This window comes from Sinocyclocheilus grahami, unplaced genomic scaffold (assembly GCF_001515645.1).
Source record: "Sinocyclocheilus grahami isolate Dianchi unplaced genomic scaffold, SAMN03320097.WGS_v1.1 scaffold498.1, whole genome shotgun sequence".
Classification (NCBI taxonomy): Eukaryota; Metazoa; Chordata; class Actinopteri; order Cypriniformes; family Cyprinidae; genus Sinocyclocheilus; species Sinocyclocheilus grahami.
This window is the reverse complement of record NW_015505677.1, coordinates 555,537-571,727: the sequence shown is the minus strand read 5'-3', so window position 1 is coordinate 571,727 and position 16,191 is coordinate 555,537. Positions and strand designations below refer to the sequence as shown.

Here is a 16,191-nt window from a genome sequence, read left to right as displayed (position 1 = left end):
TCCACAGCCCAGGTAAGACGCTTCTGACGTTGTCTCTGGTTCAGGAGTGGCTTGACACGAGGAATGCGACATTTGTAGCCCATGTCTAGGATTCGTCTGTGCGTAGTGGCTCTTGATGCGCTGACGCCAGCCTCAGTCCACTCTTTGTGAAGCTCCCCCAAATTCTTGCTGGTACACCTTTTCCTACCACACTTTTTCCTTCCGCTCAACTTTCTATGAATATGCTTGGATACAGCACTCTGTGAACAACCAGCTTCTTTAGTAATGAAATTTTGACTGCTGTCAAGTCAGCAGTCTTCCCCATGATTGTGTAGCCTACTGACCCAGATTGAGAGACCATATAAAGGCTCAGGAAACCTTTGCAGGTGTTTTGAGGTAATTAATTAGCTGATTAGGGTGTGACACCATGACTTTCCAATATTGAACTTTTTCACAATATTCAAATTTTCTGAGACACTGAATTTTGGGTTTTCATTATCTGTAAGCCATAATCATCAACATTTCAAGAAATAAAGGCTTGAAAAATTTCACTCTATGTGTAATGAATCCATAAAATATATGGGTTTCACTTTCTGAAATGAGTGACAAAAAATATTGACCTTTTTCATGATATTCAATTTTTTTTAGATGTACCTGTATACTTCACTGCACTGTTTAGGCAGCATAACCCCAAGTGTCGCCGCATTCTCGGGTTATGAAGAATAAAGAAGGGAAAAGTTAATCTTCTGAAATGAAGCAGCAATAAATAGTTATTAGAAGCGTGTCTAGGGACAAGCTGGCCATCACACTGCTCTGACCTTATCAGCCCGTTTGTATCCTATTGATTCGCTCTTGTCGCTTATGACAGAACAGCTAATTATGATGATCTTGTCTTCGGAAAATATTATTTTATTCGCTTATGTCAGAAACAGCGAATCTCTTTAAAAACTGGCTGTTGTTTTCACTTCATTGCATTGTTATAATTCGTAAAAGTTGTACCCAACAACTGGCGACTAACAGTGTAACATATACTCGCCAACGCCGATTTTTACTCGCATTTGGCGCTTGGCGAGTGTAAATTTTAGGCCCTGTATACATATATTTAAAATATTATTCTTTATATTTAAACTACTTTTATTTAAAATGTTTATTATTATTATTTTATTAATTAATTAATTTTAAAACATTTATTTATTTATGTCTCATTTATATATAATCTGCTATACAACTGCAATCTCTTTTGTATTCTCGGTTTCTTTTATTTGGATACATTTAGCCTAAATAAAGCCAGTCAGTGTCAATCAATCAAGTCAAATAGCACAGATACACACTGCCTCTTCAAAACACACAAACAATCACAATCACAGACATATTAGGCCTCCTTGATACAACCAACCACTGGTTTTCCAGCAAAACTTAACCTTTGACCTGCCCTTACCAGGTCAACGAGCCCTCACAGCAAGCGTCCAGGCTTCGCTGTCAATCAAGCAGTGTGTGACCCCAACTCCTCCACCCCCTCCTCTTTTGTAAAGCATTTTATTATTTCAGGGTGTAGAAAGAAATCAGACTTCTATGGTGCAAAGGGATTAAAATCCTTGACAGAATATGCAATGTGTGATATTTGCATAGTCGTGGTTGCTGCTCTGAATGTCATGGTACATATTTTGGGTGTGTGGTATTTTATGTGTTAAGATACATTATCAAACATATAATTTTGGCTTTTGGCTACTGGAACACTAATATTACCCATATCAGAAATGATAAATTGCTTAATACCTGAAAAACAGTACTTTTGGGATTTGATCGCTTTGTTGATTTCTTGCATACAGTTTAAGTTTCAATTCTGATTTAAACTTTAAATTGCTCATTTAAAAACGCTTTGGAGTAAACCCATGGCATTAGCTTTCTGGGTTGGCCTACATATTAACATCACGACAAGGAGCTTCATTTTTATTCAGAGAAGATATGAACATTAGCTCAAAGGTGAACTGTTTCTGCACCACTAAACAGAATTGCAAAAAATAGTGATTAATGATGACTACTAAACTAGAACGGGAGACAGTCCCCTTGTCCAAATACCCACACTTGTGGTCTTAGCCACTTGAGAGCGCGTGCGCGCGACCGGAAGTAAGTGTGCAAGTCTGTCCCATGTCTTCAAAACGCCAGAGTGCAGTGCCCTTAATGGATACTAAATCCACACTACCTCGAATACCGCTCCAGAGCGCTAATCAAGGCTAAGCGTATCCCATCATGCATCATGTTCTAGAAATAAATCGTGAGACTTTTTGCCGAGATCTCGCGAGAGGTCACGGAAACCTTTCCAATGTGAGTTAAACATTAATGTAATAATTAAATATAACAAATAATTTGGTAGAACAGCGTTTTTACTTTTATTGGTGCAAAGATGAGTTGTGGTGATATTTATTTTGTGCAACTGCTGCTTTATCACTTAATTAGAAGCACCGCAAATTAAAATTATGTCATGTTATAGGGACTACTGGACAGACATTTAGAAGTTGATTTTAAAATGCAACGTATTTCAAATTAAAATTAAAATAAAGCTGTGTAAACACTTGCATTTTTACAACACTACAAGTGTGTCCCATCAGGTAATGAAAAGTTCACTTGAAGACTTCGGCCAAATACAGGAAATATGTCATTTAAGTCAGTGTTTCTCAACCAGGGGTCCGTGGACCCCTAGTGGTCCTTGACATAAGGCCAGGGGGTCCGTATAAAGTATGAATTTTTTAATAAATTTTGTATATTTTGACATGACATGTTCCCATGAAAGAAAATTCCAATATAGCTGATGATATGGCTAAATACTGGACAAGTCAGCTAACTTGAATTATACTTGACTGCATTTGGTCCTCACAAAGACACAAATGATACGAGTCAATTTTGTTCTGGGGGTCCTCGAGGATGGTTCTGAATTGGACTGGGGTCCGGTACGCCAAAAGGTTGCGATTCACTAATTTAAGTAATCAAGTGCAAAGACTGCAAGTGTGGGTATTTGGACAAAGCCAGTATTTAAACATAAAAAAAGAGACACTTCGCCTTTAAGAGACTCGAGTACCGCTTCTAAACAAGAGTGACCGATAACGACATTTAGCAGCAGAGGGCGCTGTTTTATAAATAATTACAAGTGGGTAAACTTCTCAAATTCTGCACGGTACTTTGTTAACCAAGTGCAGCATAACTGCAAATAACATACACAACAACTAGAGTACACAGGTAACGTGAAAAGACATTAAACAAGTGTTTATGTGTGCATGCACAGGCCTGGATTCCTGTTGAGGAGCTTTCTGTTCCAACTAGTCCCAAAATACCACAGTATGCCACTTTAGTACGATTCCAAATAAAACACAATATATCAATCAAGTGAAATCAATTTTTTTGAGGTTTAAAAGATGGTATAATGAAAATGTTGAAATATTAGTTGCATTTCTAAGTGTTTACCACATACAAGACACCATCAACAGGAAAAAATCGGGAGTAAATGAAGGACGAAAAATCCAGATCCGTTTTTACCGGTTTTAATGAACCCTGATTACAGTTTTAATTACAAGAGCAAAAGAAACCACACGAGAAACTAAAGTATACATGGTTCCTTGTAACATCAAGTTTCGCCTCTCTTTACAAAGTATTACATAACCATTGAGAAAGAGATGGAAAGCTTTAAGAAGCAAAAGGAGAGCGCTTGAACACAAAGAAATATTTGTCTTTTTTTTTTTACATCCCCTCAAAATGGAAAATATATATTTATATATGTACACAACCGCCCCAAAAAAAACATTACAATAAAAAAAAAAAAGTGAAAGCATAATGTCACCCTCCCTCTTCACCTGGTTTTCTTCATTACAACTAAAAACCAGCAATAATACAAAGCCAGAGCACTTTTATATCATGGTATCAAAGAGGGTACAGGAATACGCTTTATTAAAATGTTCATCTTAACAGGTTAAAATCCAGGTAAGGGGTACAAACGAAATACCAGCAATAATATCAACATTAAAATGATAAATGGTAATATAAACAAAAAAGGTATAATAAAACAGCACTTTTTATATCAAATAGAGAATGAGAGGAAAACAAAGTATTTTCGAACAAATAAGGCAGCTGTCAGTTAAAATACAGATACTGAACCGGTGTAAGGCCGCCAAACAAACTCCAAAAAAGTCAAAAGAGGGGGAAAAAAAAAATGAGTGTTAAGTGTGTCAGGTCCTATACTTCCTCCTTGGATCAGGGTTAAGAGGCTGAATGTCCACTTTCTAGTTGTCAGTTTGGTGAAGTGAGGTCCCTTTCTCGAGGACGTCGTTGACTACGAAGTCCCTGCATTTTGCTACAAATGGAGCTAAGCCAAATAGGATGTGTTACCTGTTCAATCTAGAAAATCGTAGATAATGAACAGCCTCCTACAACTAAAACACTGCAGAGAGACTGAGATGGAGAACGCAAATGTGACGGGTCGAGTTAAAACTATACGTAGACCTTATAAGGCCAAGTACAGCTGTGCCAATCAGGGTTCTCTACAATTGGTCAGTTATGTTTAACTTTGTCTATAACAACACTTTTCTTTCACAGTAAAGCACTGTAGGGCCCTGAAACTAAACATCCCCTTTACATAGATATACCATATAGATTTACCTTCTGAAATATAATTTGTATCAAAACCAGCGTTTGTTCTTTTATCAAATATATATGACTATTAAAGTGAGAATATATGGACTCTAAATGCAAATCTTATTTAGGATAGTTTCTTTTAAGGTACAAAACTAAATAAGGCATAAAAGCAGTGTTTGAGGTCATGTTTCGAAGGCCTCTCCTTTATGTGAGTTTGTACGTGTCGATAAAGTAACCTATTTAAAAGCACTGGGCGGTCAGTTTTCTGTAAAAAGGCACATTGTTTGTTCAGCTGAAGGCTTTATATTCAAAGACAACCTGTTGGATAGCGGAAAAGGGATGTGGGGAGGTATGCCTGAGATTTACCGCTAAACAAACCATGAAGATTTGCGTTCTTTACAAAACAGCAGGATGTACAGGATTGTTTAAGTGGTTTTAGGGATGATTACGAAGCTAAAACCATAAAGCGCCCTCTGATACGTTGCCCCAACGTTCCTATTACGTTCCCTCAGCATTACAACTGCATTATGAAAAATAAATAAATAACATGTTGGAGAAAGAATAATCATGTGATCTATCATTTGTCATCCAGCTGGTGGTTATTAAGATGGACTAAAATATATCAAATGAATCCCCCAATGTATATACATGTGTTAAGATACGTTAAGAGGTTGTTCAGTGGTCCCGTCAGCCGGCTGAGCTTGCTGGACAGCTGGTCAAGTTGGTGTCCGGAGCCGGGAGTGAAGGCTGATAGCACGCTAGCATTAATGGCTCTGAAGACAGAGACATGAAGGTCCTGGTTTGAGAGCGAAAGGCAAGCTGGTTCTGCAAAAAGTCTGGGACTTGAATCTTGGTATGCAAAAAACAAGAAAGAGCGTCTGTAATCGCAGAGTCTGAGAACTATGATTGAGTAGGGGGTCGGCCAGCATCCTTCCTGCATTTTTCACTTCATCCAAGAGTGTCTGTTTAAAAAAGTCAATGTCCACTTGCCTGTGACCCTAAATTTCAAGGGCATGAACGACAAGACCCCAAAAAAAATGTATCACCACCATCTTTACCCAGATTTTACAGAGGTGCATCAACGTCTAGTTTAGGCACTTCTGTAATCTCTTTATTTAAAAAAAATTAAAAGTATTGGGTTGATCCCTAAATCCTAACAGAGAGCTTCTATGGGTAAAAAAAAGTGTCCAAGAATTCAATGAGACTAGTGGGATGATGTTAGTCTAACACAGCAAACAAAAAGGAATGGGTTTGGTAAGCAAGTGGCTCTGGCTAAACTTGAGAAAGGGGCCTGGTTACTTAAAATGCATTAAAAAGATGTCAGTATTAATCATTTTTAGTGTTGCAAAATTTTGAAGTGAGTGAACCTGCATGTACAGAAGTCTGAAAGGTGGTTTGGGCATCTGAACTTGCTGAATGGATGGTCTTCACGTAACTTTTGAGAGCAACAGCTGCCTTCAGCCCTTAAGGAGGACAGTTCTGTGTTGGTAAGTTTGTGTTTGACCACATCCTCTTCAGAAAATGTTGTTTTCTAAAGACAGCTGTGCTGTCGCTCGCTGCAGCTCAGAGCTCACCCTCCTCTGGCCCGTCCCCAGGGGTGCAGCCAAAGTGTCCGGACTCTTCCGGTCTCCATTTTCCTTCCCCAGTTTAGGCTCCACCTCCTGGGTAATTTCCTCCCTCTCTGCCCTGCTCTTCTTATCCTCAGCCTCTTCGGTTCCCGCCTCCATTCTCTGGTCCTCACTCCAGCGCCGTTTAAAACGTAGTTTCAGAGGGATGCAGTGTGTACCCCCGGGGCTAATGGGAGCGCCCTGGCCCAGGTTTAGCTCTCGGGGTTCTGCTTTAAGACCTAAAAGATTTGCCCCAACCCCTGAGGTAGGGGCAGCTGGGGTCTTGAAGACGTCTTCCTCAAGATCATCATCATCAGTCATGCGATCGTGGTTGGGTGGAGGGGCGAGGCCACCATTGGGGTGGGGAGGGGAAAAGACATCACATTCGTCATCTTCATGCTCCTCCTCACTGATGTTAGTGACCTCAACTTCTTCCTCCGACTCCATGTCTGAGATAGGCTCAACCTACAGAAGGAAGCAAAATGAGCATTACAGAAAACCATTTTCATTTTCAAAGGAGCTACAGTGTAGTTTTTTTTAAAGGTGAACATACCTTGATCTTTGGTGGACCAGCTGGGGTTGAGTTATTGGTCATCATTCCAGATGAAGCAGAGTTTGAGGCTGAACCAGGCTCCCTGCTGTAAGAGAAGGAAGCAGTAGCGCTTCCCGAATTTGGAGCATGTCCTGCTCCAGCCGGGTTTGGGCCTTCTCTCTGTTTGCGACCCAGTGGTGGGGGCTGTAACTTAAACTTGAATGGAGATAGATGAGACTCCTCAGCCTGGTGGTGCAGAAGGTGACTTGACAGGTGTGGACCTATACCCGCTGGCCCTCCCAGTCCCTTGTCTGGGCGCTGGGGCTGGGGGATGACGATGTTGGGGTAGTGCAAGAACGCACGAGGACTCAGATGATAGTTGTAGACACTCTGAGTGTGAGCCTGCAGGTAGCGCTTCATGTCTTCTGGATTGAACGAGAAGTGGGAGCCTAGCATGGGCGACAGGGATGGAGAAGGTGTGTAGGGCATGTGAGATGTAGGGGTCATGGAGAGAGCTGGAGAAAGAGCAGGAACCAGCAAGCCTCCAGGGCCTGGGAGAGGGGATAGTGGGAATGGAGACAAGGATTCAGGGTGGACCCTGTGTGGGGGCGCAAGGTGCCCGCTCCTGGGGAGCCCAGTTGGGTTTGGCGGTGCACCGTACACACGGAACAAAGAGTCGTGGGACAAGCGTGGATGGAGAAGGTTTCTGAAGGCACGGTCGGCCGAGCGGTCATCACCTGGAGCTATGCCAGTTTCCTCAAGCTCCGAGTTGGTGGAGGTGCCATCGCTGCAGTCGGAGACAGAGCCACGAGCAATGCGTCGAGGCACAGCACTGAAGACACCAGGACTGCGCAGTTCCTCGCTAGGAGAGAGGATGTCCGATGGTGTGGATGGAGGGAAGCGGAAATGAGTGCTTACACCAGATGGGACAGGCGGTGCACTTTGTGGAACACCAGAACCTATGAGAAAGGTTGAGAAATGTTAATAATTGTTTTACTTTGTACATCAAACTAAATGGGTGGGTTTGAGAAAGATTGAGTTTATGAAGCAGGGGTCTTCACCTGCAGAGCCCATGTCAATGAACGGATAGTTGACCAGCACTAGCTTGTTAAAGTTGAACTTGTAGGTGAATCTTTTCCCTTTGGTCTTGTGCAAGATCCTTTTGTTGTAGTAGTATCTGTGGAGACAGTGTTGGCATGGTTACACAATTGCCAAAGCAATAATTAGGAGTCACAATTTGTTGAAGGCCACCCATTTTTATGTATTTGACATTCTTGCACTTAAACTTTGCAAAGGCAATGACCAGTTTAGAGATTAAAAGGTTACAACAGAAGCATTGAATTTGCACATTTAATCAAATACAAACAGTATGATCGGTTTTCAAACACATTAACATAGTTCTCTTGCAATAAATGATGCATCAACAATGAAAATTCTTGGCTTAAACTGAAAACTTGGGACAGAAAACCCAAATTGTTAATTTTAAATTAGCTTCTGAATACCTGTAAATTCCATAAATAATATCAATATTAATATTTAAAATTGTATTAAAAATATTAAAAGTAAATTCACTACATTTTTTCTTTAGTTAGACTGGCTTTACAATAACAAAAAATAATAATTTAAACGGCGGATTACATTAAATCCAATTGACCTGGATCAGATCACATGCACACTGCTTCTTATGCTTAACCAATTTTCTTAATTTTAATTTTGTGTAGGCACAATTGTTGTAAAGTGGTGAACACGTGTGAAATGATCACATGCAGCACCTGTCAGGAAGCAAAATGTCAGACCAGCTTTTCCGAAGAGAGAAAAACCAAACCCTTTTCAGTTAAAGCCTGACGTAATTACTGTATCATTAAGAAGCACTGAAGGTTATTATATATAACACACATGTTAATTTTCTCCCATACATGAAAGGATTCAACCAACCAGATTTAGATATGTGCAGAGCAGATACATGACTTCATGGCTATTTAAAGCTTTGGATGTTGAGATGATTTATGGGTTCTGTGTGTTTAATTAAGACGTCACTGAGGGTGCGGAGAGTACATGTGTGAGAAGACATGATTGTGATATACAATGTGTGAATCGGGGCACTGAAAAGTTCACAGGCGCATACTCAACCAACAGAGAAAAGGGCACATACACAACACTCTTTGAAGTGCATTTGAACTTGCTTCAAAAGAGCACAAGATCTCTTAAGCGTGTCTGTATTTGCACACACGTGTTGTGCAGACATTCACATACATGCAATACATATGCTGTTGAGTAAAACGGCTGATCCATATGACCTTTTGTTTACTTTAACTGAGCTTAACACGGACGACATCCATTATGAAAGCAACGGTCTGGTTATATGATGGTCTACAAGTGGCATCAGGTTATCAGGTAAACAGAACAAGTGTGTACATGTTATTTTGCATTGTCTGTTGGCCTACAGTCTGTTCATTTTCAGCAGCTCAACAATGGGACGCCTGTGCAGCCTGAAGTCTGTCTGAATGGTGTTTGAGAATTAAGGGAACACGTGCAACCTCTTAGGTATGGATGAAAGAGTGAGCAGAGAGAGAATGCCTTTTAGCCTTTCTTTCCCAAATGACTAGATTCACGCTGAATGTGAACACTTTTCAAACATTTTCCAAAAAAAAAATCTGCAGAATAGATTTACTAGTAAAATTGGTAAACTAAATTGAAAGTACTGTTATTGTTAGCTGAACAAAGCATGATGAAATTAGCCAAAAGTGTACATATTTGACCATCTCTTCAAGTTACATTTATTCAAAACTCTTTTAAAATGCAATTATATACTTACAGAGTCTGATGGTATTTTTTTAAATGTACCATGCTAATACCACAGATTTACTGATGCACCTTAAAGGGGTCATCGGATGCAAAATTCACTTTTGTTGTTGTTTGAACATTAATGTGTGCTGGAAGTGTGTGTACACATCCACCCTATAATGATAAAAATCCTTCAGTTTTTTTTAAATCCCCTTTCTCAAATCAGGCTGTTCTGAGATTCCTGTCAGAGTGACGTAGTTCTGCACAGGCCGATCCCACGATAGTTGATTGACAAGGCCGTCTTACCTTCGACCCGCCCTGAGTGAGCTGTCTGCCATTGTGTCGACTCCGGTGCAGGGAAAGACAAGAACATCTCCGATTAAGCAATTGAGGTGTTTTGTTGTTGGATGTAATAATGAACATAGCAGTCGTCATTTACTCCCGACATCTGAGCCGCTGAAGACGCAGAGGATTAACATTACTTTCGTTTTGAAGGGAATGCGCCAATCCCCGATCTGCCTAAATGCGTTTAAGTTCATGCGAATCATTCGTGATCCAGCTACATCTACAGAAGTGAGTATAAGGGTTTTTTATGAATCTTCGCAAATCACCTTTCCTAATATGGACTAGTAAGCAAGTTTCGCGGCTAAAGTAAACAGTACTGCTCGTCACCCCACGCAAGAGAGGGGCGGGGTCAGCAGAACTCATTAGCATTTAAAGCAACATGAACTAGAATGGCTTGCTAAAAACAGAGCTCATTTTGACAGGGTAAAAAATTTGTTTTTTTTACACTACCATTAAGAAATTTTAACCAAAGTATGTTATAGACTTTTCATTAAAACCCTAAAGAATCATATCAACTTATATCAAATGGGCATCCGATGATCCCTTTAAAGGACCATATAAATATTAATCATTCAGTACCAATGTACCAATCATGCAAATTACCATGGTTGCCAGGGTGTTGCTAGTGTATTGTGGTTGGTTGCTAGATTGAAGTTACACCAAAATTTTGAACTTAGGTTAATCATTTAAAAAAAACAAAAACCGTAAACCCAAGTATATTTGTGATGTTTGCCTGAACAAAAATACAAAGGATGAAAGATTTGTAGAATTTCAAAAACACTGGGCAATCAATTTTTTGCAGAAATCTGCAAAGGTTTTGTCAGAGGATTCCGTGTGGGACTAGAAATCAGTGCAAGTATAGAGCCTAGGGGTGCTCCGATTGATCGGCTACCGATCACTATCGGCCGATAATCGATTTGGGATCAGCGGTCTCTAAAAAGGCCGATCTAAAAAAAAAACTAATCTCAAGCTGATGACGCGCCTGCCGTGAGAAGGTTTGGCATGACATGCAGCGGCACCGTATCTGTGCGGCGTTGGTGAAATAATTATAATGCTATATATAAAATAATATTTCTTAATTAAATAACTTGGAAAGTTATTTGAAAACCTTATTTTCAAAACCGTAATTTCACAAACACCGTGAGTGGATCAGCGCTCGCGCTCTCAAAATATGCAAATGTCTTCAAATCACCACATCGCGTCTGCACGCTGCACAGTTGACACAGGAATTGTCACTTGCACAATCGAGGCAGTGTCACATCGTCACTAAAGTTTATAAATTGCATTACTTTTTAATTTTTGCCAGTGTTTAACCATTCAGCACTCTTGCGCTCTCCTGGAGACCGTGCGCTCATGCACACTCGCAGCGCACACACATAATGCCAGGTTCACATTACTCCGTTTGCAGTGCGAATGTGGTGCATATTTTTTCCGAGCTCATGTTAATATTAAAAAAAGCGTGCACACTGCACAGCAAGCACTGAATTAAAGTAACAGTGCTGAATTGTAATGCATTAATTACACCATAAATGCATATTATTAAAGTCTACTGTGTTTCAGTCAACACATATGGCTTTTTGGCTAGGTTTAAAGGCAAAGAGCACTTTTAGATAAACAAGGCAATAATAGATGGCACTCGTGGAGGTAGGAAAACAAAGTTCTTTATGAACGGCAGGATTGCTCGTAATAAAGATTTAAATGCAAAAGGAAAGGCAGTACAGCTGACTATTTCGGTCAATGGTAAGTTTGTGATAACGTAAGAAGAGTAGTTTAAATGTTTTGCCACTTGGTTGAGCAACTTAATATATAAATCTAGAAGTAAACGCAAAAGTAAAAAGCATTGAATGATGTGTTGCTTATATTTATTGTTTAGAAACATGTCTGTGAAAGACTATTACTGTACTGTGTAAAAAAAAAAAAGAATTGCAATCCTGAAAAAGCATTTTCAGTGACAATGTTTGGATTTGAAATAATGGATAAATGTTGTGTTTGTGGTAAACAGCCATGGATCAGTAGCGGACTCCTGTGTGAAAGCTGCTTTAAGAGGGGAATTCCCCCCATTTTCAAAAATGAATGTCTAAAAATCCTGATTAGAGTATCACTATAAATAGTTATAAATGATACAAAGAAGGCTTTAAAAAGATCGGTATCGGCAGATTCTGCTTTCTGTGATCGGCCTCAAAAAATCCTGATCGGAGCACCCCTAATAAAGCCCCAAAATTCACAATTACGTGAATGAAGAAAGCCAGCTTAAAGGGTTAGTTCACCCAAAAATTCTGTCATTAATTACTCACCCTCATGTAGTTCCACACCCCAAAGACCTTCGTTCATCTTCAGAACACAAATTAAGATATTTTTGATCAAATCCGATGGCTCAGAGAGGCCTCCATTGACAGCAACGCCACCCAAACTCTCAAGATCCATAAAGGTACTAAAGACGTCGTTAAAACAGTCGACGTGACTACAGTGGTTCTACAATAATTTTATGACGCGACGAGAATACTTTTTGTGCGCAAAAAAAAAACATAAATAGTAACTTTATTCAGCAATCTCTTCTCTTCCCTGTCATTATCCTTACCTGGTTAACGCAGTAAGCACAGTGAAGGCTTCCGTGTTCTACGTCCGAACGCCGGCTCACTATTGGCCAAAGCTGCACATGTGCGCAGCGCGACGCATGCGTGTGATGCTGATGCAGGAGCCGTCCAATAATGAGCCGCCGTTTTGACGTAGAACCTGTCATTATCCTTACCTGGTTAACGCAGTAAGCACAGTGAAGGCTTCCGTGTTCTACGTGTTTCTAAGAGGTTGTTGAATAAAGTCTGTATTTTTGTTTTTGCACACAAAAAGTATTCTCGTCGCGTCATAAAATTATTGTAGAACCACTGTAGTCACGTCGACTGTTTTAACGATGTCTTTAGTACCTTTATGGATCTTGAGAGTTTGGGTGGCGTTGCTGTCAATGGAGGCCTCTCTGAGCCATTGGATTTGATCAAAAATATCTTAATTTGTGTTCTGAAGATGAACAAAGGTCTTAGGGGTGTGGAACGACATGAGGGTGAGTAATTAATGACAGAATTTTCATTTTTGGGTGAACTAACCCTTTAAACAGAGCTTGAATAAGTCAATGTGAGGTCACAGTAGAATGTATGTGTGCGTGTGCATATTTTTCAGAGTTAACTTAGAGGACATGTTTTGTGTCCTCCACATGTGTTGAACAGAGGCAAATTCACAAAAGAACTTTCTGGTTCACATCTGAACTGTACACAGCTTTCTGTTGCCTTTCTTCTTCCCCCTCCCTTCCTCTTTCATTCATATGTCCATATTTCTCTTTGAGAAATGAAAGAGTTCTCGGAAGTACAGGATGCACACTAGTCCTGTAAGTGATGGTTGATGAGCGCTAAGTGGGCTTGATTATTCTGGGATGGTGAAGGCAGGTTTAGTAGGTTTGAGTGGGCATCTGCAGGTTGCCATGGTGACCAGTCCAAAGTGTTGAATAACACGAAGAGACAGACAAACAGGCAGATTGCGGATGACAGACGAGGACAGAAAAAGGAAAAGGCAGAAAAATGGTATACTGGGAGGAACACTAAGACAGAAAGACACAAAGTCAGTAACAAGAACAAGAGCACATAAAATCATCAGAGAAACAAAGCGCTCTATCTAGACTGAGCAAAGATAAAACTGGCAGCATTATTAGCCTACTTTACCTTGAGCTGGAAGCTAGGGTTGTGACGGTGAGGAAATTTTCCCACCGATTTCGTTTCGAAACTAAATCATCCGCGATCGTCTTGTCTGTCTCACCCCACTCTTCTTGTCAGTCAGCTCGACTCGCTCTCCTTCACTGGAGAAATGAAATCTGATCTGTGATGCTATTGTCGTTCGGCATGCTGCATTTAGTAGCCGCGTTCAGTTTTTAATTGTAGTGTCTGTTCTTTTACTGAACTAAATGATTTTTATTACTATAAAAAAAATCGAAACAACGGTGGGGGTCGGTGACGCGGTGGGCAAGTGACGTAACCGGTGTTGCGGCTTAACACCGGTATCACCGTCAGCACCGTCTATCGCGGCAAGCCTACTGGAAGCTTTAGTTTACAGCTACAAAATGCTGATTTTGTACAAAATTTATTAGCTTTATTCCAAACTCTAGAGAGTTGAAATGGACTAAAGTGAGAGAGATGAACTGCTCTTCATGGGAAGCAACTCAGCTAATGGTTACCACACAAACACTAAAATGAACCACAAGAGAGACTTGACTAACATTCACAGTTGATGTCAATAATCTGATGTTGTCAAGTTGCTAATCTATGATGCTATTTTATGTTAGCATAAATATGCATCATCAGTCTGGTTGTTAGCATTTTGTTAAGCTAACGTTCTACATTTATGCTAGCATGTCTAGTTGACACTCTATGCACAACTGAATGATGACAATGATTGAATATGCAGTATATATCTACTATCTATTGGCATAGTGTGTCAGCATCTTGCTAAGCTAGCGTGCTATCTTAAGTTGTCATGTTACCAAAAGTGATAAGGCCCATGCACACCAAGGATGACTACAATGCTAACTATATAACTAATGTGTTAGTAATCATTCTAATTCAATGACAACAGCGGCATCCACATCACCGCTATAATGATAATGAGAAACAGATATAATATTATAGGAATTACTTGACTGACAGCCAATCAGAATCCATCTGACTTTAAAGCGCGAGTATTTAAAGCGGCAGAGGTCCTTCTAATACACAATGTTATTGTCCATTGCGATGGGATTTTATAAGCAGATTTAGTCTTCACCTGAGTGCTCGGCTGAGCTTGTCATAATTCATCTGGGGCTTGCACTTGCGGGCGCCCCACAGTCGTGCCACCTCCTCCGGGTCTTTGATGACGAATTCACCGTAATCCCCCTGCCAGGCGATGACATCGTGGTACTCCTCCTTCCGCAGCAGCTCGAGGATGAAGTGCCAGAGCTGGATCTGTCTGGAACCAGGACTTGATTCCGGCTTGTAGGCCCAGTCTGGGAAGGTAAACCCTAGAGGTCAGACACAAAACACACTTGAAAGTCTTGCCACTTCCATGCAATCTAAGCCAACGTTTGGCGAGAGTAAGGTGAGGGCATGTTTCACCACATCTTATCTCAATTAATAAGGGGTTGCATAACTTCTGCTGTCTATTAAATGACATTAAGCCAAGGGAACGATGTGTTTCCAAGACTCTAGGCCTTTATGCAGACTAACTCTCTGGATTTTAGTTTGTATGCAATTTCTATTTATCTCTCAACCACCTCCGATTCTAAATAAGCTGTAAGAAATGCCACAGTGTCTAGCTAACAAGCGCTTCGATCCCGAATCCTTGAGGCAGTAGTCAAAATAAAACTCATACACACACACAGATGGTACACAGCCTCTACTATTAGACTCAATACTTGCAGAAAAAGAAGCAGAAGGCCGCTGGAGGCAACACAAAAACACGGCCGTGACTTTAAGGGTCTTCTGTCTCATTACAGAAACTGTTCTTTGAGACATTAACATGGACAGACGGTTACACAACGTGCTAAGTGACAGACCTATTACGAATCCATGCACAACGCTGAGTCAACGTGACATCTTGAAACGGCGGAAAAGCTCTTTGAAACAAGCATGTCAAACACATCGGAGAAACACCTGAGAGCGTTTGCCTTTGGCATATTTGGACGAGTTTGAAAAAGCAAAGTCTGCAGACTCAACCCGAACGAGGTGAAGTATTTCTACTTTCTCTCAATTAGACACAATGTCCTATTAAGAAAGAAAAAACTAAATCAAAGCAAAAAAACAATGAACCAAGATTCTATCTCTCAGGGACGCTATGTCAGGTGGGAACGACTGAAAATAACAGCATAATTCCCACACTCGCACACAAAAGAGAGAGAGAGGAAGAGAGAGAGAGAGAGAGAGAGAGAGAGAGAGAGAGAGAGGGTCTTGGCGCACGACGTGTTGTTGTGTTCACTGGAATGCCCCTTTCCAGAGGTGTAAATATTACCTGAAAACCATACTTGAGTAAAAGTACCTTACAGAGAAAATTACTCCAAAACAACTTGAGTAAAAGTCTTAAGAGTATCCGATTTTAACAGTACTGAAGTATTTTACTTATATTAAATATAGGCTCAAAGATGCACAAGTCAAAAAGACATGCCAGTGAAAACTAGAAAGTGTTGATTTGTGAGGAGAGCAAATCACATTTATTTTCTAAAACCAAAATTATATATATATATATATATAAGCTACACAAAATCGTGTTCAAAATCGGCAATGAATCGCCAGCGATTTTGAACGTGATTTT

General features: G+C 40.3%; 1 protein-coding gene across 2 annotated transcripts in view; it reads right to left on the bottom strand.

The window, feature by feature from the left end:
- Positions 1-3,499: 3,499 nt before the first annotated feature.
- The window catches only part of LOC107554353 (ETS domain-containing transcription factor ERF-like), a 29,567-nt gene continuing 16,875 nt past the window's right edge, over positions 3,500-16,191 (bottom strand). Inside the window, exons 2-5 of one of the 2 annotated variants that reach the window (XM_016236840.1) lie at positions 14,671-14,905; positions 7,803-7,918; positions 6,763-7,700; positions 3,500-6,674 (exon numbers count right to left, since the gene is read on the bottom strand). In XM_016236840.1, the coding sequence (XP_016092326.1) occupies positions 6,117-6,674; positions 6,763-7,700; positions 7,803-7,918; positions 14,671-14,905 (1,847 nt within the window). In that variant the 3' untranslated portion in view covers positions 3,500-6,116. The remainder of the gene's footprint in view (positions 6,675-6,762; positions 7,701-7,802; positions 7,919-14,670; positions 14,906-16,191) is intronic. The other variant, XM_016236841.1, reaches the window with a different exon arrangement.